The following is a 25288-nucleotide window of genomic DNA, read 5'->3' as shown; positions in this document are numbered from 1 at the left end:
AAATTCAGTCCATGTGTGGGCCGAAGTAACTAGATGTCGTCTAGAGCTAAATACTCGATATGAGGCGGCGCTCAATGTGAAATGAGGCTCAACTAGATATAGCACATGTTGCGAGGTTGCTCGGCTTGTGGCTTATGTTGCCTTGGTTGGCTCGGCTTGTGGCATTTGAAGGTGAGGGAGTCCCTTTTATAGAATAAGGGCTCCCTCCTCAATACATAAATATGGGCTAGAGTTGATGCTCGCGGCGAGGCGGTTGCTCAGTAGGCGGCGATGCTCTCTAATGATGGTGAGGGGGTCTCTTTTATAGAATAAGGGTTCGTTCCTCAATACATGAATAACAGGCTAGAGTTGATGTTCGCGGCGAGGTGGTTGCTCAATAGGCGGCGATGCTCTCTAATGATGGAGAGCGGGTCCCTTTTATAGAATAAGGGCTCGCTCCTCAGTACATAAATAATGGGCTAAGTCCCCCAAGTATTTTTTATAAGGCCCAATATATGGTACATAATGTAGTCCCCCAAGTTTTCGGTCAATAGAGTCTGTTGGCTGGAGACTTTAAATTAAATCAGTGTATGGGCCGAAGTGGCAGTTGTTCGAAGGTGGTATTTGTATACCTTGCACTGAAGCTTTGTAGGTGAAGCTTTGCAAGTGAAGCTTTGAAGCTAAAGCTCTGTAAATGAAGCTTTTGAAGCTAGAGCTCTGTAAATGAAGCTTTTGAAGCTAGAGCTTTTTTTAAATGAAGCTTTTGAAGCTAGAGCTCTGTAAATAAAGCTTTTGAAGCTAGAGCTTTTGTAAATGAAGCTTTTGAAGCTGGAGCTTTGTAAATGAAGCTTTTGAAGCTAGAGCTCTGTAAATGAAGCTTTTGAAGCTGATTGACATGAGTGATGCTCATGAATGTTTATGTTGATTGACATGAGTGATGATCATGAATGTTTATGTTGATTGACATGAGTGATGCTCATGGATGTTGACATGAGTGATGCTCATGAATGTTGACATGAGTGGTGCTTATGAATGTTGACATGAGTGATGCTCATGAATGTTTATGTATGATTAAATGAGTGATGCTTCATGAATGTTTATGTATGATTGACATGAGTAATGCGCATGTATGATTTGGGAGTACTGGACGTACTTTTGATCACCTGGTTAGTGGTAATAGCGGCAGGTTGCCAAATAGTTTTGGAGTACTAGGCGTACTTTTGATCACCTGGTTGGTGGTAATAGCGGTAGGTTGCCAAATAATTGTGAAGTACTGGGCGTACTTTTGATCACCTGGTTGGTGGTAATAGCGGCAGGTTGCCGAATAGTTTTAGAGTACTGGGTGTACTTTTGATCACTTGGTTAGAGCTATTTTGGGCTTCTGGGCCTTCGCCCTCTACATAACATTCCAGCCCATTTATTTTGGGCTTTGCCATTTTTTTTTTAAACCTTCTGATGGGGTTTATACAGATGTCTCCGAAATATAAGAAAAATAAATTACATCATTCAACAACAAGAAAAGTAAATCACATCATTCGGGTGGGGTGTTTATTCCTTACTTTTGCTTTCTCTTTTGCTTTCACTTTCTTGGAGGACCGCTCTTTTTAGGAATAATGGTGCTCGGTGTCTTGTCAATCCAATGTCCCAAGGCATTGACACAAGGAGATGCTATGACCTTGTAGTGGGATGGCAACAGCTTGACATCATTAGATGTCTGAATTCCCTTATCATCGTGGTCGCAGGACCACTTTCCAGTTGTGTGTTTAAAGAAAACCTGTTTTTTGTTTACTGTTTTTCCACCACATAAACTCTAATCTTTATCTTCTCTCCGATTTCTCTCTCATGGTCATCCTTCATCTCTCTCTGTCTTCAATCTCTCTATACGCCGAGAAAGCCGACCACAGTCTGTCTGAAAAGATATTAAACGGGACGTTCCCCACGTAAATCTTCCTGGCCGAGACGTCAGCAGCGTTGGGGTTGCTACTGTTTAAACGACATCGCTAATCCGGCGTTGGTGAACTGCGTGACGCTAACTCTACTGTCGATTTTCTTGCTCGATTCTTTACGGGACATAGCTCTGACCATCTCCCGTCTCCCTATTCTTCCTTGTACCTTAATATGTCCTCTCAGAACCTTCTCTGTGTCTACATCCTCCTCCGCCTCCATCCATGCAAATGCTGGATATGGTTTAATGGACTCTTTAGAGAAGATGCAGTACTTTTGGGGTAGTTGGGTAGGCTGAAAACTTCACTTGCTCGACCACTTTTCTTAACCTCTCCCATCTGTTCCCCATTATTTGATGGCAATGGTCGAAGAAGAGCTCAGAGTTGTTAATAGACTTGCAGTTCTCATATCCGTCGCAGATCACTCACATTATCTTTGCAGCTCGTTGCTGTGAATCCTTGGACTTTTGCATCACCATTCTTTTCCAGATCATTAGGTGTCACGGTGCTGCCATTGGTGGCAGCATACCTCCATCCCACTGTGGTTGCCATGGCAGCTGTGCTTTTACTCTTCAAGATTCTTTAGGAAAAACCAGCGAAAAGAAGAGATCAGTTTTGCTCTTCTCCATATCTACCTCACCTCAAAGCCGCTTGCAGTTCTTCTTTCTTGAGCCATAGAGAGAGGAAGTGAAGGAGCCAGAGATTTATGCGAACTTGGTGGGTTTTGAAAGCTTTCTACAGAGAGAAAGAGAAATAGAATAAACTGTGGTTTTCTGGAAAAAGCCCCAAGAAGGGAGGTTCTGGGTTTGGCTTTGGATCTTGGGTTTTTTGCAGATTCACAGTGGAGGTGAAAAAATGAAAGAGAACCGACATAGTTTTTCATGTCGATTCCCACAGACGGTGCCAAATGTTGATGCACAAAACCGGAAGTCTTGGAACAACGTAAATCCGATCGTGAATATGCAAGAAATGTAAATAACACAAGATGTATCGTGGTTCACCCCAAGGTTTGGGCTACGTCCACACTGATATTGTATTTATCTGAGAGGTAAGGGAGAGAACCTCTAAATATGAGAGGGGATGTGAGAGGGGAGAGAAGGCTTAAGAAATGGCCTCCTCCAATTGTGAGGCTGAGGAATCCTTTTATAGAATAAGGGCTCCTCACTTATTACATATTTGCCCCTTCCTTTATTACATAATTACATTTAAGTCTCCCGAGCATTTATACGAGATCTAAAAACGAAAGCCCTAAGTATGGTACAAACGCATTTCTAATAGTAAAATATGCATTTTAGAAATGGTCCACTCACATATATTTCACCGTCGAAGAGCCATGCAAACAAGAGTGGATGGAAATGCCATACACAATTGCACCTAAGCACATAAAGGTACCAATTAATAAAACTATACTAAAACAATTGAATTTCGGGAAACAGACATCATAAATGGATTCAGGACGTCGAAAAACATAAGGGGAGACCTCAAGTACCCCTACTCGCCGCCATGGACGGCGATGGAGCACAGTACCTTCGGTGGAGGCGCGTGTGCTCCACGCGTCGGCCAAGATAGGTGCCCACGCAAGGCCTGGATTTTGGGTTGGGCTTGGTTTATAGGCTGGGTTATTATCTGAGCTTGGGTTTGTGTTTAGGCTTGGCTTAGTGGATTGGGTCTCTGAGTTGGGCTTGGTTACATAGGCCTAAGGTTTGGGCAAGATTAGGGGATTTGGGATGGGTTTTGCAGGTTGGGTCGACTCGGTTTTAGGCCAAGGTTTGGCCAGATTCTGGGCATAAATTCAAGCGCCCATAACTTCTTTGATACTTAACCAAATCAGGTGATTCAAAAACCAAAGTTGTAGTACTCAATGAGATGAAAAGAATGGTACCTTGCACGATGACTAACTCATCGTGGTTTGGCCGAAAAACACCTTGAAAGTGGTATTGCTCGTCGAAAATTGGGAAAAGCTACTCCGAGCTATTTTCTACGATTAATACGTATGTACAACTTAAAACAAGCTTCAATCTGACCCCAAAACACATCCCAAGGGTTTGAGGGAACTTACCAACATCAGAAAAATCATAAAACATGTAGGAGTCCTACGGGGAAGATTATGAACAATGACTTTGTCACTGTTGGGGTTCCACAAAGGTTTGCCTAGGGTTCTCGAGGTCCCTACGTCCAATGGGAAGGGTTGTGGTTGATGTGGTTGAGCCTAGAGAGGAGAGGGAGAGTTTGTCAAGAAAGAGAGTCGGGGAACTAAGAGAAATGGGAGAGAAAGGTGAGGGGATGGAGAGATATGAGAGAGTTGTGAGAGGGAGAATGAGTCATGGGTCCAAAGGAAGAAATGAGAGAGGGCCAGGGGGACCAAAAAGGAAATGGGCCCCAAATGGCACACAATTTAAGACCCAGAAAGCAACAATTCAAAATATCTAGCCCAATCCCAATGAAATCACCAAAATACCCTTTCGTTCCGTAAATTCCAGGGCGGGTCGTCACAGTTGATAAGCTAATTCATGTGGATGTCTGTTTGTTGGCCTATCCACCTAAATTGAAGGCCGTTATAGATGCTATAACAAAACTTCGTAAGGAAATTTCTTGAGACAGGAATATCAACATTTTACTACCAGTCATAAGTTTCATGTTGGACGCAGTACTCATACTAGAAATTATGATCAAAGATTGCTCTATCAACCACCGTCTAACGTTTTCTCCATCATACTTATTATTCATTATAAATTTATCCACTCTTGATGAATAGGGTAATAAACACAAATTAATAAGAAAAAGTTACAAGAATTACATAAGTTGAAAGGCATAATTTTTTACTAACAATTCATTATTTATTTATCTAATAATAAAAATGCACCAACACTTTGTTTTTTGAACAAACGATAGTGTCTACACTGAGAGGGTGGGGGAGTAGGCTAAGCCTTATATTGGACTTACTATAATAATGTGATTCAAAATCGTCTTTCCCGATAGTAACCAGATGTTAGTTTAAGATGGCGAATAATTCTTGCCTTTCCTTTGTTGCAGGATTCTCGTTCCGCCTCCATCTTTATTTGGCAACAAGGCGAAACTAGTTTGAAGATATTGTTGACAAGTTACAGAGATTAAATTGGGGCTGTATTTTGACAGTTTTGATGTTTTTGTTTTCTCTAATTTTTCTTTTTATTTGCTAGTGTTGGGTATTAATTAATTTGAATTAAGTGTCAAACGTTATGTGTATTTGTTTTATCAAAGAGAATTATTATTAGCACTTCAAAAATTTCATTTGGCACTCCAAATTTTCTATAATTAGAAAGAAAAATAAACTTATGACGAGTGTATAATGAATTTTTTGGAGTGCTAATAACAGTTCCTTTATCAAATTGATTTTTATTATTTATAAAAGTTTTAATCCCCTAATTTTTTTAGTGTCATTCGAAATTGGTCTCAAGACTCTCAACCATTTTAATTTTAAACATTTTAAGCAAGCACCCAACCCATTGACAACATCACATCCATTAAGCCTCAGTTAATTTTGTCCCCTAAATATACATATGGCAACAATGGGTTCCACTTTTTAGCTTACTTGAATAAAAATTAGTAACCTGAAAAAATGAAATAAAAAATGAAGACCGGGAAAAATCAAGCTGCCGTTAGGCTGCCACCACCAGCTCAACCTACCACCACCAAAACCACAACCCAACCTTTACATTCAAAACATGTTGACCAGCTGGGTTTTTCATGGTCAACATTAATATTAATAACCTCCAAATCTAAATTTCACACAAATTATATAATATGTAACCCAATAGTTAAAATGGTATTAAATTGAATCAAAATGGACCCAAATTGCTTTACATTAAGAGGCAATCTCCTAATAAAGAAGAGGGTTAAGAATTCATATAGGGTTTCAAGAAGCCTTTTTCTGTTGTTTATTCTCTTATTCTCTTCTGCATATCTAGGGTTTTGTCAATTTAGGGTTTTAGATTTTTGTGAATTTTGGGGTATTAGGTTTCCTAATGACCTTAGGAAAAAAAAAATTAGAGAACTAAAGAGCATGAGAGGGTAATTCTACGGTTCACAAAGATTAGAAAAATAAAATAAAATAATTTTGAAGTTTATGCATATTCTACATATATACAAGTTCTTCATGCCCCAGCATGTACCGGTGAAATATCAAACAAATAAAATTCTTAATATTAGAACTACATAAAATGCTTGACCATGTATTAGGAGTACATGCTCGATCATGTACTCGTAATACCAAAACTATTTCAACATATCAAATTCTTTTGAATTGTGTCAACGATGGACTAGTGTGGTGTGTCTAAAGAACAAAATCTTATTTAAAAAATATTCAATATAAAGCAAATAAGTCTTTTAATATTAAAAATAAACAACCCAATTCTTGTCATAATTTTAATTGTTATTTAAAGTTAAACCGAATTGAGTTGTCAACAAGGGTATAGTAGTAATTTAACACATCACCAAAAGCGCCAATTTGACGCCAAGTATTCAAATTGGAGGGAAAACGGTAACATGTGCTTGCGGAGCCCTAATAAGAAAAAATAAAATTAAAATAAAATAAATAAATAAAAGGAAAAACGAATCTGTACATATTGCGATTGGAGCGCGGTGAGAAAATTAGAAACTTGAAAAACGAAAAATAGCAAATATCAGAGAGAAAAAGCGGCCGTTTGAAATTTGAATCTCTCCCTCTTCTTTCTTCTCCGACCTCCATTGATTCTTCATCATTCATCGCTACACAGAGCAATTGATTTGTTGTGAAAGAGATGGCCAACAGATTCACGGCCGTTTGGGCCGACAATTTTGCACAGGAAATCGCCGCCGTCGATCGCTTTCTCACCCACTTCCCCATCGTCTCCTTCGACGCGGAGTTTCCCGGATTTCTCCGCAACACGCCCAGAAGTGCTTCCGACGCTCTCCGCTACCAAGATCTCCGCTTTAACGTCGATTCCCTCAAACTCATCCAATTGGGTATCACCCTCTTCGACGATCTCGGCAACATCGGGGGCACCTGGGAGTTCAATTTCCGGGGTTTTGACGAGGAAACCGACCCGCACGTCGCCGATTCCATCACCCTTCTCAAAGCCAACGGCTTGGATCTCGAGAAATTCCGGAAATTCGGAATCGACCCGGAGGTTTTCGAGGAGGGTTTTGCCGAGGTTTTGCGGATGCACAGAGGGCGCCTCTTATGGGTGAGCTTCCACGGCCTCTATGACTCGGCCTATGTGATGAAGTTCATGACCCGGAAGGCCATGCCGAGCTCACCTACCGAGTTCGCCGCGATGGCGGGAAATCTATTTGAGAGGGTGTGTGACCTGAAATTTATGGCCAAATTTTACCAGGGCCTGCTTGGGGGCGAAATTGGGCTCGAGAGGATGGCGAAAATCCTCCGAGTGCAGCGTTACGGCGATGCCCACCAAGCGGGTTCCGATAGTTTGTTAACGGCTGATGCATTTGTGAGGATGAGGGCTCAATTTGTGTTGAAGCCAGGGATGTATGAGGGGTTTCTATATGGGTTAAGTCCAAAGATTTGTGCTTCTTCTGTACACAGGGTTAGAGCTCCTCCTGGTCAGGTTATCCTTGTCCCTGTTGTACCCACTAGACCTGTCATTCTCGTCCGCCACTCCTCCTCCTCCCGTGATCAGTCCTTCCAGAGCCATCACCAGGCTTCGCCTATGCTCTATCCTTATCCTTCTCCAGCTCCGATGCTTATGCATAGGCCGATGTGCATTCCTTTTCATGCCTTGCCTCAAGCCCCTCCCCACTATCAGATTCAAATGTGAATTTGATGATGCATATAATGTGATAATGTCTCTGTTAGTTAGAATAGTTATATATGTTTTGGATAGATTAGTTGAATGTAAACTAGTTCATATGATGTCATTTTTTGTAACACTCGTCTAATTGTTCATACATGATTAATTCATTCATTCAATTAATGAAAATTCTATAGAATAAAAGCTGTTTCAGTCAGTTCAATTTTCTTGTGCAGCACTTTCTGTTTGAAGTAATTATTGTTTTTATGTTTATTTTCACTTTGCCACTACCCTTTGTAATGCTTTCTATCTTTTGATATTTGGATCATTGAATGTTTATTTTCAGGGAATCTCTACTTTCCTGTTTTCCCATGTGGAAGATTTTGATGTATTGTGTTTGCATGAGACCAAACAGCAGGCAAGTATTTTAGTTCTTGTTGTTCTTCACAAAGCTTAAATTCTTGTCAATAATAAAGTTAACATCTTGTTGTTCTACAGTCATGTTTTATTATTCCGACATCATATCTTGATCTGTGATTGGCAAAGAAATAACTGACTCTTTGGCTTCTGAAATACTTTGCCCTTTTACATGTTGAGCATTGATTGAATCTAATGCAACGCTAACCTAAGAATAGGATTCAATTTTTGTGGCTAAACAAAGGTCAACTTTTTGTGTTTATTCAATCTCTCTTTTATGTATAACCCATGTTTCAAGGTTGCTTTGCTACTCGCACTTATATAATTATGTTCAATTTATATGAAAAAAGAATTCCTTGGTGGAATTATACAAGAAATAGAAAGTGAGCTTTCAGTGTAATGCATGCCAATTACTAGTAAGCATTCCCTACTTTGAACTCTTAGGTAGTTGGAAGATACTGTGCCAGTTTGTTGTATGAGGTATATACTTTTGTTTTGGCCCCTGTTCTATGGTAGCAGCCACAATTTCAAAGATTTAGAATATTTGAGATGGGAAAATCCTCATGTGTGTGTTTTAGAGCTGATATAGAATATTTCTTTCTAGCTGGGACAACCTTATGACATTAGAGTCCTTCTGAGATTGACTACAAGACATGTTTTGAACCCATCTTTCTTATAGCATATTGTGAAAAGGTTGCTGATAGTTATCCATGAGAATAGCTTCTGGTGTAGTATTTGCAAGCTCGGTTATTCAGGAACTGCGGTTACTTCTCAGGTATGTTGCGTTCTTTTTTCTTACTGGCAGTTATATGTGTTTAGGAAATCAAGCATTTAACAATCGTTGCTTGTTAAATGTGTAACTCTCAGCATTGTGGCTCTTCGTTTTTTGGGTAAAACATTGTGGCTCTTTAATGTCCTGTAAAGTTCATTTTTGTGAAAATGCTTTAACCAAATGTAGAATCAAATGCAAAATATCTTTTGATTGAAATGGCGGGGGATGTCGTTTGTTATTGCTGTAATGAGAAATCACAGACAGTTCGCAATGAAGAAGAGATGGCAATGGAAGGTAGCACGAGCGCAAGTAGTGATGGGAGCAGGAATTCGAGTTGCGGACACGAACACTGATTATCATTTACCAGAGAAGAAGGATGATGAAGACTTTTAAGGCTTGGCTGAAATTAATTGTTTACATATTCTCTTTGTGAACTTTTGTTAAAGGTTTCTTTTTAAGGAGTTTTATTGAGATCCTAAGATGTGGCGTGCATATATATAAACTGTGATTACAGGCAAGTAATCTTTGGATGAATTTTCATGCTGAGCATTGATTGAATCTAAGGCTTGAAAGTTTATTCTCATAAACGCTTCTCTAAGAATAGGATTCCATTTTTGTGAGTAAACAAAGGTCAATTGTTTGTATTTATTTCAATCTCTCTTTTATTTATATTCCATGTTTCAAGGTTGCTTTGCTACTCACACTTAAATAATTTTGATCAATTTATATTAAAAAAGAATTCCTTGGTGGAATTTATACAAGAAATAGAAGGTGACCTTTCAGTGTAATGTATACCAATTACTAGTAAGCATTCCCTACTTTGAAGTCTTAGGTAGTTGGATCATACTGTGCATGTTTGAGGTCTGCAATCCGCTCTTTCGAAGATTTATTCTATTCAAAACTTTGGATAATTATCGTAATATGTGCACAGGTGATATAAAATATTTCTTTCTAGTTGGTACAACCAAGATAAATCTGACAACCTTTGTACTTCTGAAATTAACTATAAGATGAGGTTTGAACCCTTCTTTATTATAGCACATTCTGTGAAAATTTAATATGTTTGGTACTAGGAGAATGATGTTGAAGATGAAAGGGTGTCTGATAAATGGCTATGAGAATTGCTTCTGGACACTTAGTGTTGGTTATTCAGGAACTGTGATTATTTCTCAGGTATGTTGCATTCTTTCTTCTTGAAGGCAGTTATTTCATGACTTCAGAAAGTCGGGCTTTTATTATTTCTGTTTGTTATAATGTATGACAGTCTTGATTTATGCCTGTATTGTGGATCTTTAATGTACTGTTAACTCCACTTAATGTTTAGTTTTGATCACCAATTTATTTGTGTGAATTTTTTTTAACAAAATGTAGGTTCCAGCCCAATAGTGAACCAAAAAAATTGATAGAAACAGATAAGTTTAATGAAATCTGTTTTCTAGGAAGTTCAAGAACATTTTAAAGGGAATGTGATTTTGAGGGTAGCTAGTTTAGCCTTATGCCAATTTGGAAATGTTTCGAGCAATGACTTTGCTTATTATTAAGAATGATATGGTTACGATTAATTATATACATCCTTACTATCAATTGCTTCTTTATTTAAATGCCACTATTCATTTTTGCTTTTATAGTGCTATTTAAATTGGCTTTTGTTCTTTGACAGATAAAGCCATGTTCAGTCATACATGGCCTTTGCATACCAATCATGATAGGGGCGGGTTGTAAGAGAAGAGTTTGATTCAGTGGATATGTTCCTAATTCTGGAGATGGTTTGAGAAGCTGGTAAATAAATTCAAGCCATTTGCAGCCTATTTCGAGGATGCAGTATTAAAGATGCCTTGTTGACTAACAGTTCTGTTTTCTTTTTTAGTAAAATAGGAGTACGGAGTGGGATCATCTCTCAGCAGTTACATGACAGTAAGTGCACTCACATTTCCCCTTCTATTGGAGGACAAATACTCTTTGATTGATTCATTCAATGTATGAAGCAATTTTAAATGCTTATGAGCGCTTTCATTTTAATTCAGGAGCTAGAAAATTCAAAACCTGTCATTTTAAGGTTAAAACATTCGTCGAGTAGAACTTTTCTAGGAGAACAAAGGTGCCACGAAGAAGGAGAAGCTGTCAATTGAATCCACTGAGGTTTCAGCCTTTCAGGTGCTGTGAAAAATTGAGTGGATTCTCATAATTGAGTGTATATTCATATTTTTTCCAGTTGTTTGGATTAAAACTTAATTTTTGGCCCAAGGATGGAGTCGGCCCAAAAGGAGGCCTGGAGGAATAGAAGATCAAGGCCCGGCCGAAACTTGGGAAAGCAGGAAAGGGCCTTTTCTGACTTGATACAATTCATAAGGGCCACTTGCCTACCTACCCAAGGACCAAGTGGTGTAGACTGATCAGACTGCACAGCCCATAAAGTACTTTATGGTGGCATTACATGTAATAAGGCTGATGAGTCATCACCCTCAGACCGCATTCGGGCAAAGCTGTCGCTACAGGAGCCAAACCGAGTCGTCTATAAAAGGAGGAAGAGAAGACAGGAATGAGGACACTCAATCAAACAAACAAAAGCACAAACTCTGCTCAAAAAGCCAGATTTGCCTTTCAAAACGAAGCTGTAGTCAGCCCAAGCCTTCATCCCCTGCGGGATAATCTTTTCTCCCAACCTCTGTAATAGCTCTGCTACCTTGTTCGAACTTGTTGTAGTATCGATTCACCTTTTGTATTCTCCTTTCCCCTCTCCCCCTCTAAGCTTTCAGACCTTTGACAGAACTACAAAGATAGGGACCTACAAGACGATCAGCCTTAATTGATAAGGTTTAATCTTGCCCGACCTGCTTTGCTCTGTCTTTGTCTTCTCTTTCTTTAAAGTCTAGCAATATGTTGTATATTTCCAGTTATATGCAAGTTGTTTCTAGCAAAATCACGATGACAAAGCTTTCTCAGTACTTGGATCCGATTTGAATATATCTTCAGTGTTTAAATCAGATCCAAGTCCTAAGCCCTCAGGCATGTAATCTGATTAGTTTAAAAGTCATTGGCCTCAAGGCATAAAAAAGAACTTTATGTGGACTTAACCCATCCACGACAATCCTTGATAAACGAGAAGTCCGAAGTTACTTGGGGCGTAAGTAATCGACCTACCTCTTGGTTTTATTTCTATTATATCATGATTATCATAGAACGCTTAAGTATGGAATGGATTCTGATAGGAAGCCTCAAGGCCTACACCTAAGGCCCCACAAAGGCACTTATTTGGATTCATTCTATTCTGCGGTCTAGATGGTTCGAGTATAAGAACGAACTCTAATGGGAAGCCTCAAGGCCTACACCTAAGGCCCCACAAAGGCACCTATTTGGGTTCGCTCTACCTCTCAGACTCGGATAATCAGAAATATAATAGTTATAAGACTCCGACAACCATAAAGACCAAATATAATATGCTCAAGTACTGGTTTAATTTGACAGGAAGCCTCAAGGCCTACACCTAAGGCCCCACAAAGGCACCTGTTATATCTAACACGGTTTCTCGGGCATATGCATATTCACAACTAAAACTTGACATCCATTCGACATCTGCCATGCTGAAGATGGCAGTGGCACGCCTGAGCACTAAAATGTTAACCTTGATTGTGAGCCTTAAGGCCTACACCTAAGGCCCCACAAAAGCACCTCTCAAAGTTAACGCTGTCCTTCTCTTTCAGCCTTGCCCGAAGAGTCTTGCCCGACGAGACTTGCCCGACAAAGCCCGACAGGAAAGCAGAAGCCCGACAGCAGCCCTCAACCGGCGCCAATCTCCCAGGGGAGCTGTGTGCTCGTCGGCCAGGAAGTCATCCCCGACGGAAATTCCTGCCACGAACACCAGTCTAGGTTAAACATAACGAAGATGACTGGTTCTACTTGTACCGTTGTTATATGTCTAGGGGAGAAGCTTTTATAGACTTGGAGGACAGTATCTTCAGAAATTATTAATACTAATGTCAAACTGATGATAATGCATCTGAACCATGGATGGTTTTTGCGCCCTCGAAACCTCAGAAAGATTGGTTTCCTTATAATCCAAGAAACATGAAGCTTATACTGTTTACTAGGGATGCTAAATTTGTTAAGCTTATATTCTGGAATGCCAATGGTTTAAGTGCATTACTGAAGTAAGAAGGACATTTTGCTTTGCAGCTCCACAAAAGGGAAGATTTTGATGTAATGTGTTTGCAGGAGACAGACGCGCAGGCAAGTATCACAGTTTTTATATTTCAATTTATCATTTATGCATACTCCGAGTATCAAGGTTTGCTTCCCTACTGCCACTCATCTAAATTCGATCATCTAGTAAAAAAAAATATTCGTGGTTGAATTTATCAAAAAATATAAGGTGATGTTTTAAGGTACTGCAATGCTTTACTGCAAAACCGCGAAATATGCATGTCAAGTACTAGCCAAGCATTCTTGTAGCATATTGTGAAAAGGTTGCTGATAGTGACCTATGAGAAAAGCTTCTGGATATGTAGCATTTGCAAGCTCGGTTATTCAGGAACTGCGATTATTTCTTGGGTATGTTGCATTCTTTTTTTCTTACTGGCGGTTACGTGTGTTTAGGAAATCAAGCATTAACTAGCGTTGCTTGTTAAATGTATAACACTCTGCATTCTGGCTCTTTGTTATTTTTGGTAAAACATTGTGGCTCTTTAACCAAATGTAGATCAAACGCGAAATGTCTTTTGATTGAAATGGCGGGGGATGTCCTTTGTTAATGATGTAATGAGAAGTCACAGGCAATTCGCAATGAACAAGTGAAGGCAATGGAAGGTACCACGAGCGCAAGTAATGACGGGAGCAGGAGATGGGAGTTGCAGACACGGCCACTGATTATCATTTTCCAGAGAAGAATGCCGAAGACTTTCTGTGAACTTTTGTTACAGGTTTTCTTTTTGTCGAGTTTTGTTGAGATCCTAAGATGTGGCGTGCATACGTATAAAACTGTGATTACAGGCAAGTAATCTTCGGATGAAATATAACTAGATTTTCATATTCTTTGTTCGATCTTTAATTTTTCAGCATCGTACGTAATATCAACTCTAACGCTGATTCGATCATTAGAGCAAATTTTTCTCAATGACATTACCATAGAAGCATCGCGATCACAATCCTTTCGGATATTATTAAGTACCTTACAAAGTTTTGAGCATACGCGTACAAATTTTGTCAAAACTGAGGACTCTGAAGTCCCGAATATCTTGTCTATACGGTGACACTACAAGAGAGCAGCGCTTGGACAATTTGGAAATGAAATAGACTCAAAGGGGTGTGGTATCAACGATGGCTTCTAAAATCTTCTTTTCCAGTTCTTGTTCATTGATCCACATGGAACTCTTGCGTCGCAGCAGTTCTTTCTCGTCTTTTTTCATCTCTTCTTTCCGTTTTTCCTTCATCTTCCAATTCTCAAGCTTCTCTGCTCTTTCTTTCAACTGTGCATTAAGACAAATCAAAACACGTAAGACAAGTGAAAGAAACATAGAAGCAGTGTCGAACAAGAAAAAGAAAAAATAACCGGTTCTCTTTCCTTCCTCTCGAGGACATTGATTGGATTTCAATCAAGTACAAAATTGTCATTTATTTATGTAACCCGCCAAGGTAGATTCGCATGCCGCAATTAATCATGTGAATTTACATTAGATATTCAAAACTTGCGTACTTAACAAAGAACAGATCCCACACGTCCCTACCAAAACCACATCAAAGGAAGTTGCATCCGCAACTGATAGACTTAATCTTTTCATCTAAGTGGTGAAATCTTGACTACACAAGGAGAGAGAGAGTTGGAAAAGCTTGAACCCCGTGTGCACTCTAAAAGGAGAACTCTACCAAGGAAACTGAAAACGAGGACTTCACCTTCTACCCCAAAGAAAACACCACTTTACCACACACCACTATGACTATTTTCTTTAAATGATCAAGTAAATCTGACAATTGATACATTTAACTTCACCCAAAATTTGTTAATCATCATTATTCACGTTATTACAGTATGAGCTTGGATTGTTAAACGAAAATTATGAAGACACCAGTATCAAATATATTTTTTATAGTTCATGAAATCAATGACAATGAACATTTTCTCAAGTTTAAGTTGGTACAGGAATGGAAACTAAACGGATAACATTCTAAGATGCCAAACCAGAATTTCGATCAACGCTTAACAAGGAAATTTATTAATTCTTGCAGAACATATTTCACCGTTGAACATTTATAGACTACCAGCCTATTGTTCTAATCAAACACTAAGTTAAACACATTGATTTGGACTCAAAATCTGAGGACCTTCTTAAAAGCTTTCTTTTTTTCCGTAAGAAACAATTTGTTAAAAGGAAAATGAAAGAGTACAAAACAGGGGAGAAATGGAAACATGAAATTAAACCTAAAACTATCTCAAGGTTTCCCAGGAATACAAATCAATGTCTGGTTTTACTTTTTACGTAATGAACTTTGTTTTGAGATCAGGGTGTCAGAATGCACCATGCACGTTATCGATGAATAGACTGAAGTACTGTCCGAATAGTTGAATGCACAACAGCACAAATCGATCCATTATGAATGTCTTACTTTCTAATGCTTTTTATGGGTAAACATCTCAACATAAATAGCAAAGACACTAACATATTAATCTATGCTAATTTCTAACTACAGGACCATTAGTTATTGCCCTCAAATTTCATATCTTCTTAATCTGCATCTAAATTCAATAAAACGAGGAAAAAAAAAAACTATCATCTAGCTTTTCTCCTATTAAATCTTCCCAATTTCTCGCAGAAAACAAACTGAAAAACCAAAAAACAAAGGATTCAAGTGTTCTCATTCTTTTCATCTTTCCATCCACAAAACTGATAATCAAAAGTTCAAAACGAAATAGAAGATTTGAATTTGAAGCAAACACAAACCCACCGAATAATGTTTTGACCCAACGCCAAAACTCAAATGATTTACTTTTCCCTTTTTCATATTTTCTCTGAAACTTAACCAATTCAAATTCTACTCTGCCCTCCCATTTGCACATGACAACCCCTAAAAACAAAACCCAGATCCTAGATTTCAAAATCAATTCAAAACCCATAAACTTCCTTCCATTTCACACTCTCTCAGCAACCAAATAACAACAACAACAACAACAACAACAAAGCCGTTTCCCACTAAGTGGGGTCGGCTATGTGAATCCTAGAACGCCATTGCGCTCGGTTTTGTATCATGTCCTCCGTTAGATCCAAGTACTCTAAATCTTTTCTTAGGGTCTCTTCTAAAGTTTTCCTAGGTCTTCCTCTACCCCTTCGGCCCTGAACCTCTGTCCCGTAGTCACATCTTCGAACTGGAGCGTCAGTAGGCCTTCTTTGCACATGTCTAACCCACGCATTCCTTAACTTATCCTTTCTCGTGAGCCCACACCTCCAACGAAGCATCCTCATTTCCGCTACACCCATTTTGTGTACGTGTTGATGCTTCACCGCCCAACATTCTGTGCCATACAGCATCGCTGACCTTATTGCCATCCTATAAAATTTTCCCTTGAGCTTCAGTGGCATATGACGGTCACATAACACGCCAGATGCACTCTTCCACTTCATCCATCCCGCTTGTATTCCATATATTCTGTCTTTGATCGGCTTAGGCGAAGACCTTTAGATTCCAACACTTCTCTCCAAAGGTTAAGCTTCGCATTTACCCCTTCCTGAGTTTCATCTATCAACCCTATATCGTCTGCGTAATGCATACACTAAGGAATAACATCTTGAATATGTCCTGTTAACTCATCCATTACCAATGCAAAAAGGTAAGGACTTAAGGATTGTTGATGCACAAAATCAGTGAGGACTTTGGTACAACAGAAAGTATTAAGTTTGTGACCTTCGCTAGATTGCTCCGGTCATTAGTATGGATAAGTATGTAAAAGGATAGAGACAGGAGAGCAAACACAAGATGTACGTGGTTCACCCAGATTGGCTCCGTCCACGGAGTAGAGGAGTTCTCATTAATTGTGAAGGGTTTACACAAGTACATAGGTTCAAGCTCTCCTTTAGTGGGTACAAGTGAATGATTTAGTACAAATGGCATTAGGAAATATTTTGGGAGAATGATCTCCTTTTATAGAATAGAGTTTCTAGCCTTGTTCTGACATTGACACATGTCGTGTTGTGATTGGCTTTCGATGTTGACACGTGTCGCGCTATGATTGACTTCTGATGTCGACACGTGTCGCTCTGTGATTGGCCTCCTGGTTGGAAGGGAAGCTCCTCGGTTGGGGACTTGCAAGATCCAAGCCGCTGAGTAATCACGAAACTTGTAAGTACCGAAGTGTGGTATCGCCTTCACTTGCCTTATCTGTCTCATAGGTAGATGTGGCATCTTCTCTGGAAGTACTCTTCCTCCGTCCAGGGGTGGTATCTTTAACTGGTGGAGATGCACAAGGTAATGTATCAATTTCACTTGAAGCTTACTTGTAGTTTCAGGCTTGGTCAAGCGCGATACAAACCATGTAGTAAAAGTCCCCCAAGTCGCCGAGCTAGGGGATCTGCTGAAAGAGGTGACAGACAAGGTAAGCAATCAGAGCTCCAAGCAATCAGTCCCAGATCAGAAGTTTGATTTCGAGTTCCGGTTGATTGTTCTCATTCTCCTTATCTTGCAAGCAGCATGAAGGATAAAGAGAAGAAAAAGAGATGAGATGATATGAGATACTTTTGCTTTTGAAGAAGTAACTTTCCACAGGCTTATTCTTGAATTGGGCTGGAGGGTTTTCTGGTTACCTCTAGAGTATAAGGCCGACTGAAGAATTTGAGGGTCAAAACAAGTCCATCAAATCTAGAGTACGTTCGACCCTGCTGATATGGGATACTTTTGCTGTTGACAAAGTAATGGAAGTATCGGCACGTGTTTTGTTACGCTTGTCTCCACATGCTTCCTTGTATCCTTCTCACTTGCCCTATCTGTTCCTCAGACAGATGTGGTATCTTCTCTGGAAGCATAAGATGTTGAAGATGAGTACTCGAGAGCAATGTCAGGTAAGTAATCAGGTAAGGGGTTCCAGGCAGTCAGTTCCTGACTGGAAGCTTGATTCCAAGTGCTGACTGATTGCTCTCTTTCTCCTTGTCTTGCAGGTAAGAACAATGCCAAATGAAAAGACAGGGAAAAAGCATGATATGGGATACTCTTGCTTTTAACCCTGATGATATGAGATATTCTTGCTCTGGTGTAGCTTGTTTGCAGAGGTATTATCGGGGGGGAAAGAAAGCTGAGTATTTCGAAAGGCTTCGTTGGGAGTGCCCTCTCAGATATGAGGAAGGGTTGAGCATTTTTGCAGGTCTGCCTGTCCGGTGAGGATGGAGGTCGACATATATAGGAGTCTCCCTAACAAGTAATAATGCTATTCCTTTACCCTTCTTGGTCATAGCACTGTAGTGGGAGCTGCCAGCTTCACGTGTTTTAACTCTATCAAAGCACTTTGAAAAAGTGGTCTGTGGTATCTGGAAAGCTGATGTTGCATGTGAAGATTACAGACAAGCTTTATCCAAGGAGATCTGGCTCTCGAAGTTGAGAAAGCGATGCCTCTTTGGTTTTTGAACAAGCAATCCTGTCGGGGATCTGGCTCTCGAGATTCGGAGAACGGTGCCTCTTTGATCTTTGAGAAAGATCTCCTGCTGGGAGTCTGGCTCTTGAAATTCGGAGAGCGGTGTCTCTTCGATTTTTGAGAAAGTAATCATGTTGGGAGTCTGGCTCTCGAAATTCAGAGGACGATACCTCTTCGATTTTGGAGCAAGCAATCTTGTTAGGAGTGTTTTCTCGAATGTGAGTAAAGGTTGGGCATTTTTGCTAGTCTACCTTGCCACGGAGCACAGAGGTTGACACACAGAGACTTTCCAATTATCGAGCAGTGGTGTTGTTCCTTTACCCTTATGGGTAATAATATGGTAGCTAAACCTTCAAAATTTATATGTCTAAACTTTGTTAGTGTTGTTTCTTTGCTATTCTTTTACCCTTCTTGGTCATAGCGATGTAGTGGGAGCTGCAAGCTTCACGTGTCTAAACTTTATCAGAGATCTTTGACAAAGTTATATGTGGTACCCATGAGCTGATGTTGCGTGTGGAAAGTGGATGATTGAACAATAAGATTCACATGTTTTCTACTTCACCAGAAATCTTCGACAGATTGCCCGTAATTTCCGCAAGGCTGAGTGTGCATGTGACAAGTGCTGACAAGGCTGAGAAAGCAGGTGCCTCTTTGATTTCTGAGATCGGCCCTCGTGGTCTCTGAGCAGCCCAGCTTTTAAGAAAGCAAACGCCTCTTCGATTTTTGAGATCGGCCCTCGTGGTCTTTGAGCAGCCCAGCTTTTGAGAAAGTAAACGCCTATTCGATCTCTGAGATCGGCCCTCGTGGTCTCTGAGCAGCCCAGCTTTTGAGAAAGCAAACGCCTCTTCGATCTCTGAGCAGGCGCCTCTTCGATTTCTGAAGCTCCGTCGAGTGCAGATTTTTATAGAGGCTGACATTAAGTTCCAAAGCACACTTGAATCTCCACGAGTAGAAGCTCCCTTCTTGCACTTCTAAGATCTTGATTTGTCCAACCTCTTCTCTCTTCAACACCTTTGAAAATGTCTGGCCCTTCCAACCGTCGTTTTGACTTGAACCTTGATGAAGAGGCAGCCGCGCCTTCTCCAAACAACATATGGCGCCCATCCTTCTTATCCCCTACTGGTCCTCTTACCGTTAGGGATTCCGTGATGAAGAATGATATGACCGCTGCGATGGTGGCCAGGAACATTCTCACTCCCAAAGATAACAGACTTCTTTCCAAACGGTCTGATGAGTTGGTTGTTAAGGATTCTCTGGCTCTTAGTGTTCAGTGTGCAGGTTCTGTGTCGAATATGGCCCAACGCTTATTTGCTCGAACCCGCCAAGTTGAATCATTGGCGGCTGAAATGATGAGTCTCAAGCAGGAGATTAGAGGGCTCAAGCATGAGAATAAACAGTTGCACAGGCTCGCACATGACTATGCTACAAACATGAAGAGGAAGCTTAACCAGGTGAAGGAATCTGATGGTCAGATTTTACTTGATCATCAGAGGTTTGTGGGTTTGTTCCAAAGGCATTTATTGCCTTCGTCTTCTGAGGCTGTACCGTGTAATGAAGCTCCAAATGATCAGCCTCCGATGCCTCTTCCTTCTAGGGTTCTGTCCAGTACTGAGGCTCCGAGTGATCACCCTCCGGTGCCTTCTCTTTCTGGGGCTCTACCGACTGCTGAGACTTCTCCTAAGCAACCTTTGTGAATGCCCCCTCTTGTTTGTTTATTTTGACTCATGTATATGTACATATTTGTAACTTATCAGAGATATCAATAAATAAGTTTTGCTTCATTTCAACGTATTGTGTTAAATACACCAAAGCCTTCTTCACTAAGTTCTTTGAATTTTTCTTTTGTTGAAGCTTGTATGTTGAAGCTTTGTGAGTGAAGCATGTAGGTTGAGGTAGTGTTCCCTTAATTTCTCGAGTGAGGAAAACTTCTTGGTTGATGACTTGAAAAATCCAAGTCACTGAGTGGGGTCGGCTATATGAATCTTAGAACGCCATTGTGCTCGGTCCTGTATCATGTCCTCCGTTAGATCCAAGTACTCTTAAGTCTTTTCTTAGAGTCTCTTCCAAAGTTTTCCTAGGTCTTCCTCTACCCCTTCGGCCCTGTACCTCTATCCCGTAGTCACATCTTCTAACCGGAACGTCAGTAGGCCTTCTTTACACATGTCCAAACCACCGTAACCGATTTTCTCTCAGCTTTCCTACAATTTCAGTTACTCCTACTTTACCTCGGATATCCTCATTCCTAATCTTATCCTTTTGCGTGTGTCCACACATCCAACGAAGCATCCTCATCTTCGCTACACCCATTTTGTGTACGTGTTGATGCTTCACCGCCCAACATTCTGTGCCATACAGCATCGCCGGCCTTATTGTCGTCCTATAAAATTTTCCCTTGAGCTTCAGTGGCATACGGCGGTCACACAACACGCCGGATGCACTCTTCCACTTCATCCATCCAGCTTGTATTCTATAGTTGAGATCTCCATCTAATTCTCCGTTCTTTTGCAAGATAGATCCTAGGTAGCGAAAGCAATCGCTCTTTGGTATTTCCTGATCTCCGATCCTCACCCCTAACTCATTTTGGCCTCCATTTGCACTGAACTTGCACTCTATATATTCTGTCTTTGATCGGCTTAGGCGAAGACCTTTAGATTCCAACACTTCTCTCCAAAGGTTAAGCTTCACATTTACCCTTTCCTGAGTTTCATCTATCAACACTATATCATCTGCGAAAAGCATACACCAAGGAATATCATCTTGAATATGTCCTGTAATCTCATCCATTACCAACGCAAAAAGGTAAGGACTTAAGGATGAGCCTTGATGCAATCCTACAGTTATGGGGAAGCTTTCGGTTTGTCCTTCATGAGTTCTTACAGCAGTCTTTGCTCCTTCATACATATCCTTTATGGCTTGGATATATGCTACTCGTACTCCTTTCTTCTCCAAAATCCTCCAGAGAATGTCTCTTGGTACCTTATCATACGCTTTTTCCAAATCTATAAAGACCATGTGTAAATCCTTTTTCCCCTCTCTATATCTTTCCATCAATCTACGTAAGAGATAGATTGCCTCCATGGTTGAGCGTCCTGGCATGAACCCGAATTGGTTGTCTGAAACTCGTGTCTCTTGCCTCAATCTATGCTCAATGACTCTCCCCCAGAGCTTCATTGTATGATTCATTAGCTTAATACCCCTATAGTTCATGCAATTTTGTACGTCGCCCTTATTCTTGTAGATAGGCACCAAAGTGCTCTTTCGCCACTCATTTGGCATCTTCTTCGTTTTCAAAATCCTATTGAAAATGTCAGTGAGCCATGCTATACCTGTCTCTCCCAAGACTTTCCACACTTCGATTGGTATATCATCTGGGCCCACTGCTTTTCTATGCTTCATCTTCTTCAAAACTACAACCACTTCTTCCTTCCTGATTCGACGATAAAAGGAGTAGTTTCTACACTCTTCTGAGTTACTCAACTCCCCTAAAGAAGTACTCATTTCATGTCCTTCATTGAAAAGATTATGAAAATAACCTCTCCATCTGTCTTTGACCGCGTTTTCTGTAGCAAGAACCTTTCCATCCTCATCCTTGATGCACCTCACTTGGTTTTGGGTCCCTTGTCTTCTTTTCCCTTGCTCTAGCTAGTTTATAGATATCCAACTCTCCTTCTTTGGTATCTAGTCGCTTATACATATCGTCATAAGACACTAACTTAGCTTCTCTCACAGCTTTCTTCGCCTCTTGCTTCGCTCTTCTATACCTTTCACCATTTTCATCGGTCATATCCTTGTATAAGGCTATACAACATTCCTTCTTAGCCTTCACTTTCGTTTGTACCTCCTCATTCCACCACCAAGATTCCTTTTGGTGTGGAGCAAAGCCCTTGGACTCTCCTAATACCTCTTTTGCTACTTTTCGGATACAACTAGCCATGGAATCCCACCTTTGGCTAGCTTCCCCCTCTCTATCCCACACACATTGGGTGATTACTTTCTCTTTGAAAATAGCTTGTTTTTCTCCTTTTAGGTTCCACCATCTAGTCCTTGAGTACTTCCAAGTCTTGTTCTTTTTTCTCACTCTTTTGATATGTACATCCATCACCAACAGCGATGTTGATTAGCCAAGCTCTCTCCCGGTATAACTTTGCAATCCTTACAAGTTATACAATCCCCTTTCCTCATTAGAAGAAAATCTATTTGTGTTTTTGACGACCCACTCTTGTAGGTGATCACATGTTCTTCTCTCTTCTTAAAAAAGGTGTTGGCTAAGAAGAGATCATATGCCATTGCAAAATCCAAGATAGCTTCCCCATCCTCGTTTCTCTCCCCAAAACCATGGTCACCATGAAAACCTCCATAGTTGCCTATCTCCTTGCCCACGTGTCCATTTAAATCTCCTCCTATAAATAACTTCTCCGTCTGAGCAATTCCTTGCACCAAGTCTCCAAGGTCTTCCCAAAATTTCTCCTTCGAACTCGTATCCAACCCTACTTGAGGTGCATACGCACTAATCACATTGATGAGTTCTTGTCCTATTACAATCTTGATTGCCATGATTCTATCTCCTACCCTTTTGACATCTACAACATCTTGTGTCAAGGTCTTGTCCACGATGATGCCAACACCGTTTCTCGTTCTATTTGTGCCCGAATACTAGAGTTTAAACCCTGAGTTTTCTAGATCCTTTGCCTTAAAACCAACCTACTTAGTTTCTTGTAGGCACATAATATTTATCCTTCTCCTCACCATAACTTCCACTACTTCCATAGATTTTCCAGTTAGGGTTCCTATATTCCATGTTCCTAAACACATTCTACTCTCTTAAACTCTACCCTTCTGTCCTAACTTCTTCAACCTCCCCCGTCTAATAGGATCAGAGTACTTCTTTTGTGTGTTATGTGTAAAGTTGATAGGAGCATATGCTCTCAAACAACTTTGAGTGGAGTCGTTCGAAAAGAAGTTTCTATGGCCCCCTTGCTCATTTAACACTGCATCCGGGTGCCGATGGAGATACAGCGACCCTTGCTCACTTATCATTGTGCTCGGGCCACACAGCGCGCCACTTACGGGTGACGCCCTAGTTTTAGCGCGATTTCATTCTAGATTCATTTTCATAAGGATTCGACGTAAACCAGGAGTGCTGGCTGTCGACTACCTGACGCCCTCCCCCTCCTCCTTTACCCAGACTTGGGACCGGCAATATAAGATAAGCTTACACAGGTGGAGTTTCTCTCAGCAACCAAACACCGGAGCAAAATCAAAATCAGAGAAAAATCATATTGCACATACCAGCGTTTGCTGGAACTCCTGCTCGGCAACCTCACGCTGTTGGGCGCGGACCTTTGCAGCCTCCGCCTTGAGCCTCTTGCGCTCCTCGTTCTGGAGCCTAAGGGCTTCTTTACGAGCCTCGTCCTTGAGAAGCTTATCAAGCCTCATGAGCTCGACCTCCTTGATGTACTCCTTGCGGACCTCCTTGACCTGCTTGGTGTAGTCTCGGCGGAGGTGTGCAAGCTTGGCCTCCGCCTCCTTGGGGTCCTTGGGGTCCTTGGGGGCCTCCCAACACCCAATGAAGGAATTGGGTTCCATGTACTGGTGGTTCTGCTGGTGGCTGTTGTGATGCGTTGGCTTTGTGCTTGTGGAGAAGGACCGCAGGCACAGTCTGCGGTACAATGAGCGAGAGGTGGTTGCCATTTTTGTGCGCTTTGTCACTGTTGAGAGCATAGTTAGTTAAAAATACACATCCGTATGTATTTTTTTTTTTTTTAAATATGCCTGTATCTGGTATGGTTCAAAAGACATAAAAAGAAATCACAATTTCTTCAGCTCAAACGTATAATACTGTATTATACAACTTAAAAAAGGGCAACAAACTGGGAAAATAAATCAAATTGGAACACTTCATCATTATATATATATGAAGAGACTAACCTGCAAATGAAATGTTGTTGAGTCCTGCAGAATAAAGAACAAACTATTATAAGCATGCATTTGATAGTATTGAAAATCAACTAATAATTTAGGTAATTAGCTGACTGAAGTTGCTTTAAAAATCCAAACTTTATGACCTGAATGTTGAATATTCTAGAATCTACATGACAGTACAGCTAATAAACAGATTAATTAACTTAATTTCATTAGCAGAAATCTAGGAGTTTTAGGGTTTCAGCCACAAATTCGTAAGAAATTTGATGACATTTGGTACACACTCATACATATTAAGGAACAAATTGACTAAAAAATGATTATGTTAGAAACTTTTCAAAGCCCAAAAAGAAAAAACCCTAAATTGATATGAAACCCTAGAAAAATACCCACCAAATCACAGCTCAAACTTGACTAAAATCATGATCAAAACTTAAAATGAAACAAAAACCCCCAACAGATTTTAACCCATAAAATAACTGAGTGAGACAGTGAAAGAGTGAGAGCAATCGTATGAGAGAGTGGAAGAGAAAAAGAGAGCTCTGGAGAGGGAGAGGTTCACCTCAGTGCGTGTGTGTGTGAGCAGAGCTTGGTCGCAAACCAGGAAGCGCTTGAAAGCGCAGAGTAACAGAGGAGGCCTAGAGTATATGGGCTAATCACGTAGAAATCTTGGCATGGGCACCCCTTTTTTGGGCACACTATTAAAAACATTTTGTTTTTACTTTAAAATGAAAAAAAATGAAATTTGTTTGATTGCTATTTTCGTTTCTCAGTTAAAAAAAAATTAAAATAAAAAACAATAAAGTAGTCTAAGTTAATTTTAAAAATTCAAAAACGTCGTTTTTGTTATGAAATGTGGTATGAATGTCACACATGTGTT

General features: G+C 40.3%; 2 protein-coding genes across 5 annotated transcripts; one reads left to right on the top strand and one right to left on the bottom strand.

Moving 5' to 3' along the window:
- Positions 1–6559: 6559 nt before the first annotated feature.
- LOC114821072 (putative CCR4-associated factor 1 homolog 4) lies at positions 6560–13181 on the top strand. 3 transcript variants are annotated; one of them, XR_003768491.2, is made up of 5 exons: positions 9926–10052; positions 10540–10658; positions 10747–10793; positions 10904–11033; positions 11125–11799. XR_003768491.2 is itself a non-coding variant. In XM_070811571.1 (4 exons), the coding sequence occupies exons 1-4, from the start codon at positions 6701–6703 to the stop codon at positions 9087–9089; spliced, it is 618 nt and encodes a 205-aa protein (XP_070667672.1). In that variant the 5' UTR covers positions 6560–6700; the 3' UTR covers positions 9090–9239. The 3 variants fall into 3 exon arrangements, 1 of the variants encoding a protein (XP_070667672.1); XM_070811571.1 differs by lacking the exons at positions 9926–10052; positions 10540–10658; positions 10747–10793; positions 10904–11033; positions 11125–11799 and adding exons at positions 6560–7126; positions 8037–8108; positions 8787–8882; positions 9066–9239; XR_011575220.1 differs by lacking the exons at positions 10904–11033; positions 11125–11799 and adding an exon at positions 13053–13181.
- A 788-nt stretch (positions 13182–13969) lies between these two features.
- On the bottom strand, positions 13970–25108 carry LOC103454595 (uncharacterized). 2 transcript variants are annotated; one of them, XM_029092890.2, is made up of 4 exons: positions 24971–25108; positions 24415–24438; positions 23776–24264; positions 13970–14341 (listed from the first exon to the last, which is right to left on the bottom strand). In XM_029092890.2, exons 3-4 carry the CDS (start codon positions 24205–24207, stop codon positions 14171–14173), a joined length of 603 nt encoding a protein of 200 aa, XP_028948723.2. In that variant the 5' UTR covers positions 24208–24264; positions 24415–24438; positions 24971–25108; the 3' UTR covers positions 13970–14170. The 2 variants fall into 2 exon arrangements, with proteins under 2 accessions (XP_028948723.2, XP_028948724.2); XM_029092891.2 differs by having other exon boundaries at positions 23776–24194.
- Positions 25109–25288: the final 180 nt, after the last annotated feature.

The sequence above is a fragment of the Malus domestica genome, chromosome 14 (assembly GCF_042453785.1).
Source record: "Malus domestica chromosome 14, GDT2T_hap1".
NCBI lineage: Eukaryota > Viridiplantae > Streptophyta > Magnoliopsida > Rosales > Rosaceae > Malus > Malus domestica.
Note: the sequence above shows the minus strand (reverse complement) of the source record. Positions and strands in the feature narration are given on the sequence as shown.

Coding starts and splice junctions, on each gene's coding strand:
- LOC114821072 (XM_070811571.1), top strand. CDS start 6,701: ATGGCCAACAGATTCACGGCCGTTTGGGCCGACAATTTTGCACAGGAA. Junction 7,127..8,036: donor ACAGAGGGCGCCTCTTATGG/GTGAGCTTCCAC, acceptor GTTTATTTTCAG/GGAATCTCTACTTTCCTGTT. Junction 8,883..9,065: donor GAACTGCGGTTACTTCTCAG/GTATGTTGCGTT, acceptor AACCAAATGTAG/AATCAAATGCAAAATATCTT.
- LOC103454595 (XM_029092890.2), bottom strand. CDS start 24,207: ATGCTCTCAACAGTGACAAAGCGCACAAAAATGGCAACCACCTCTCGC. Junction 14,342..23,775: donor AGGAGTTCCAGCAAACGCTG/GTATGTGCAATA, acceptor CTTAATGCACAG/TTGAAAGAAAGAGCAGAGAA.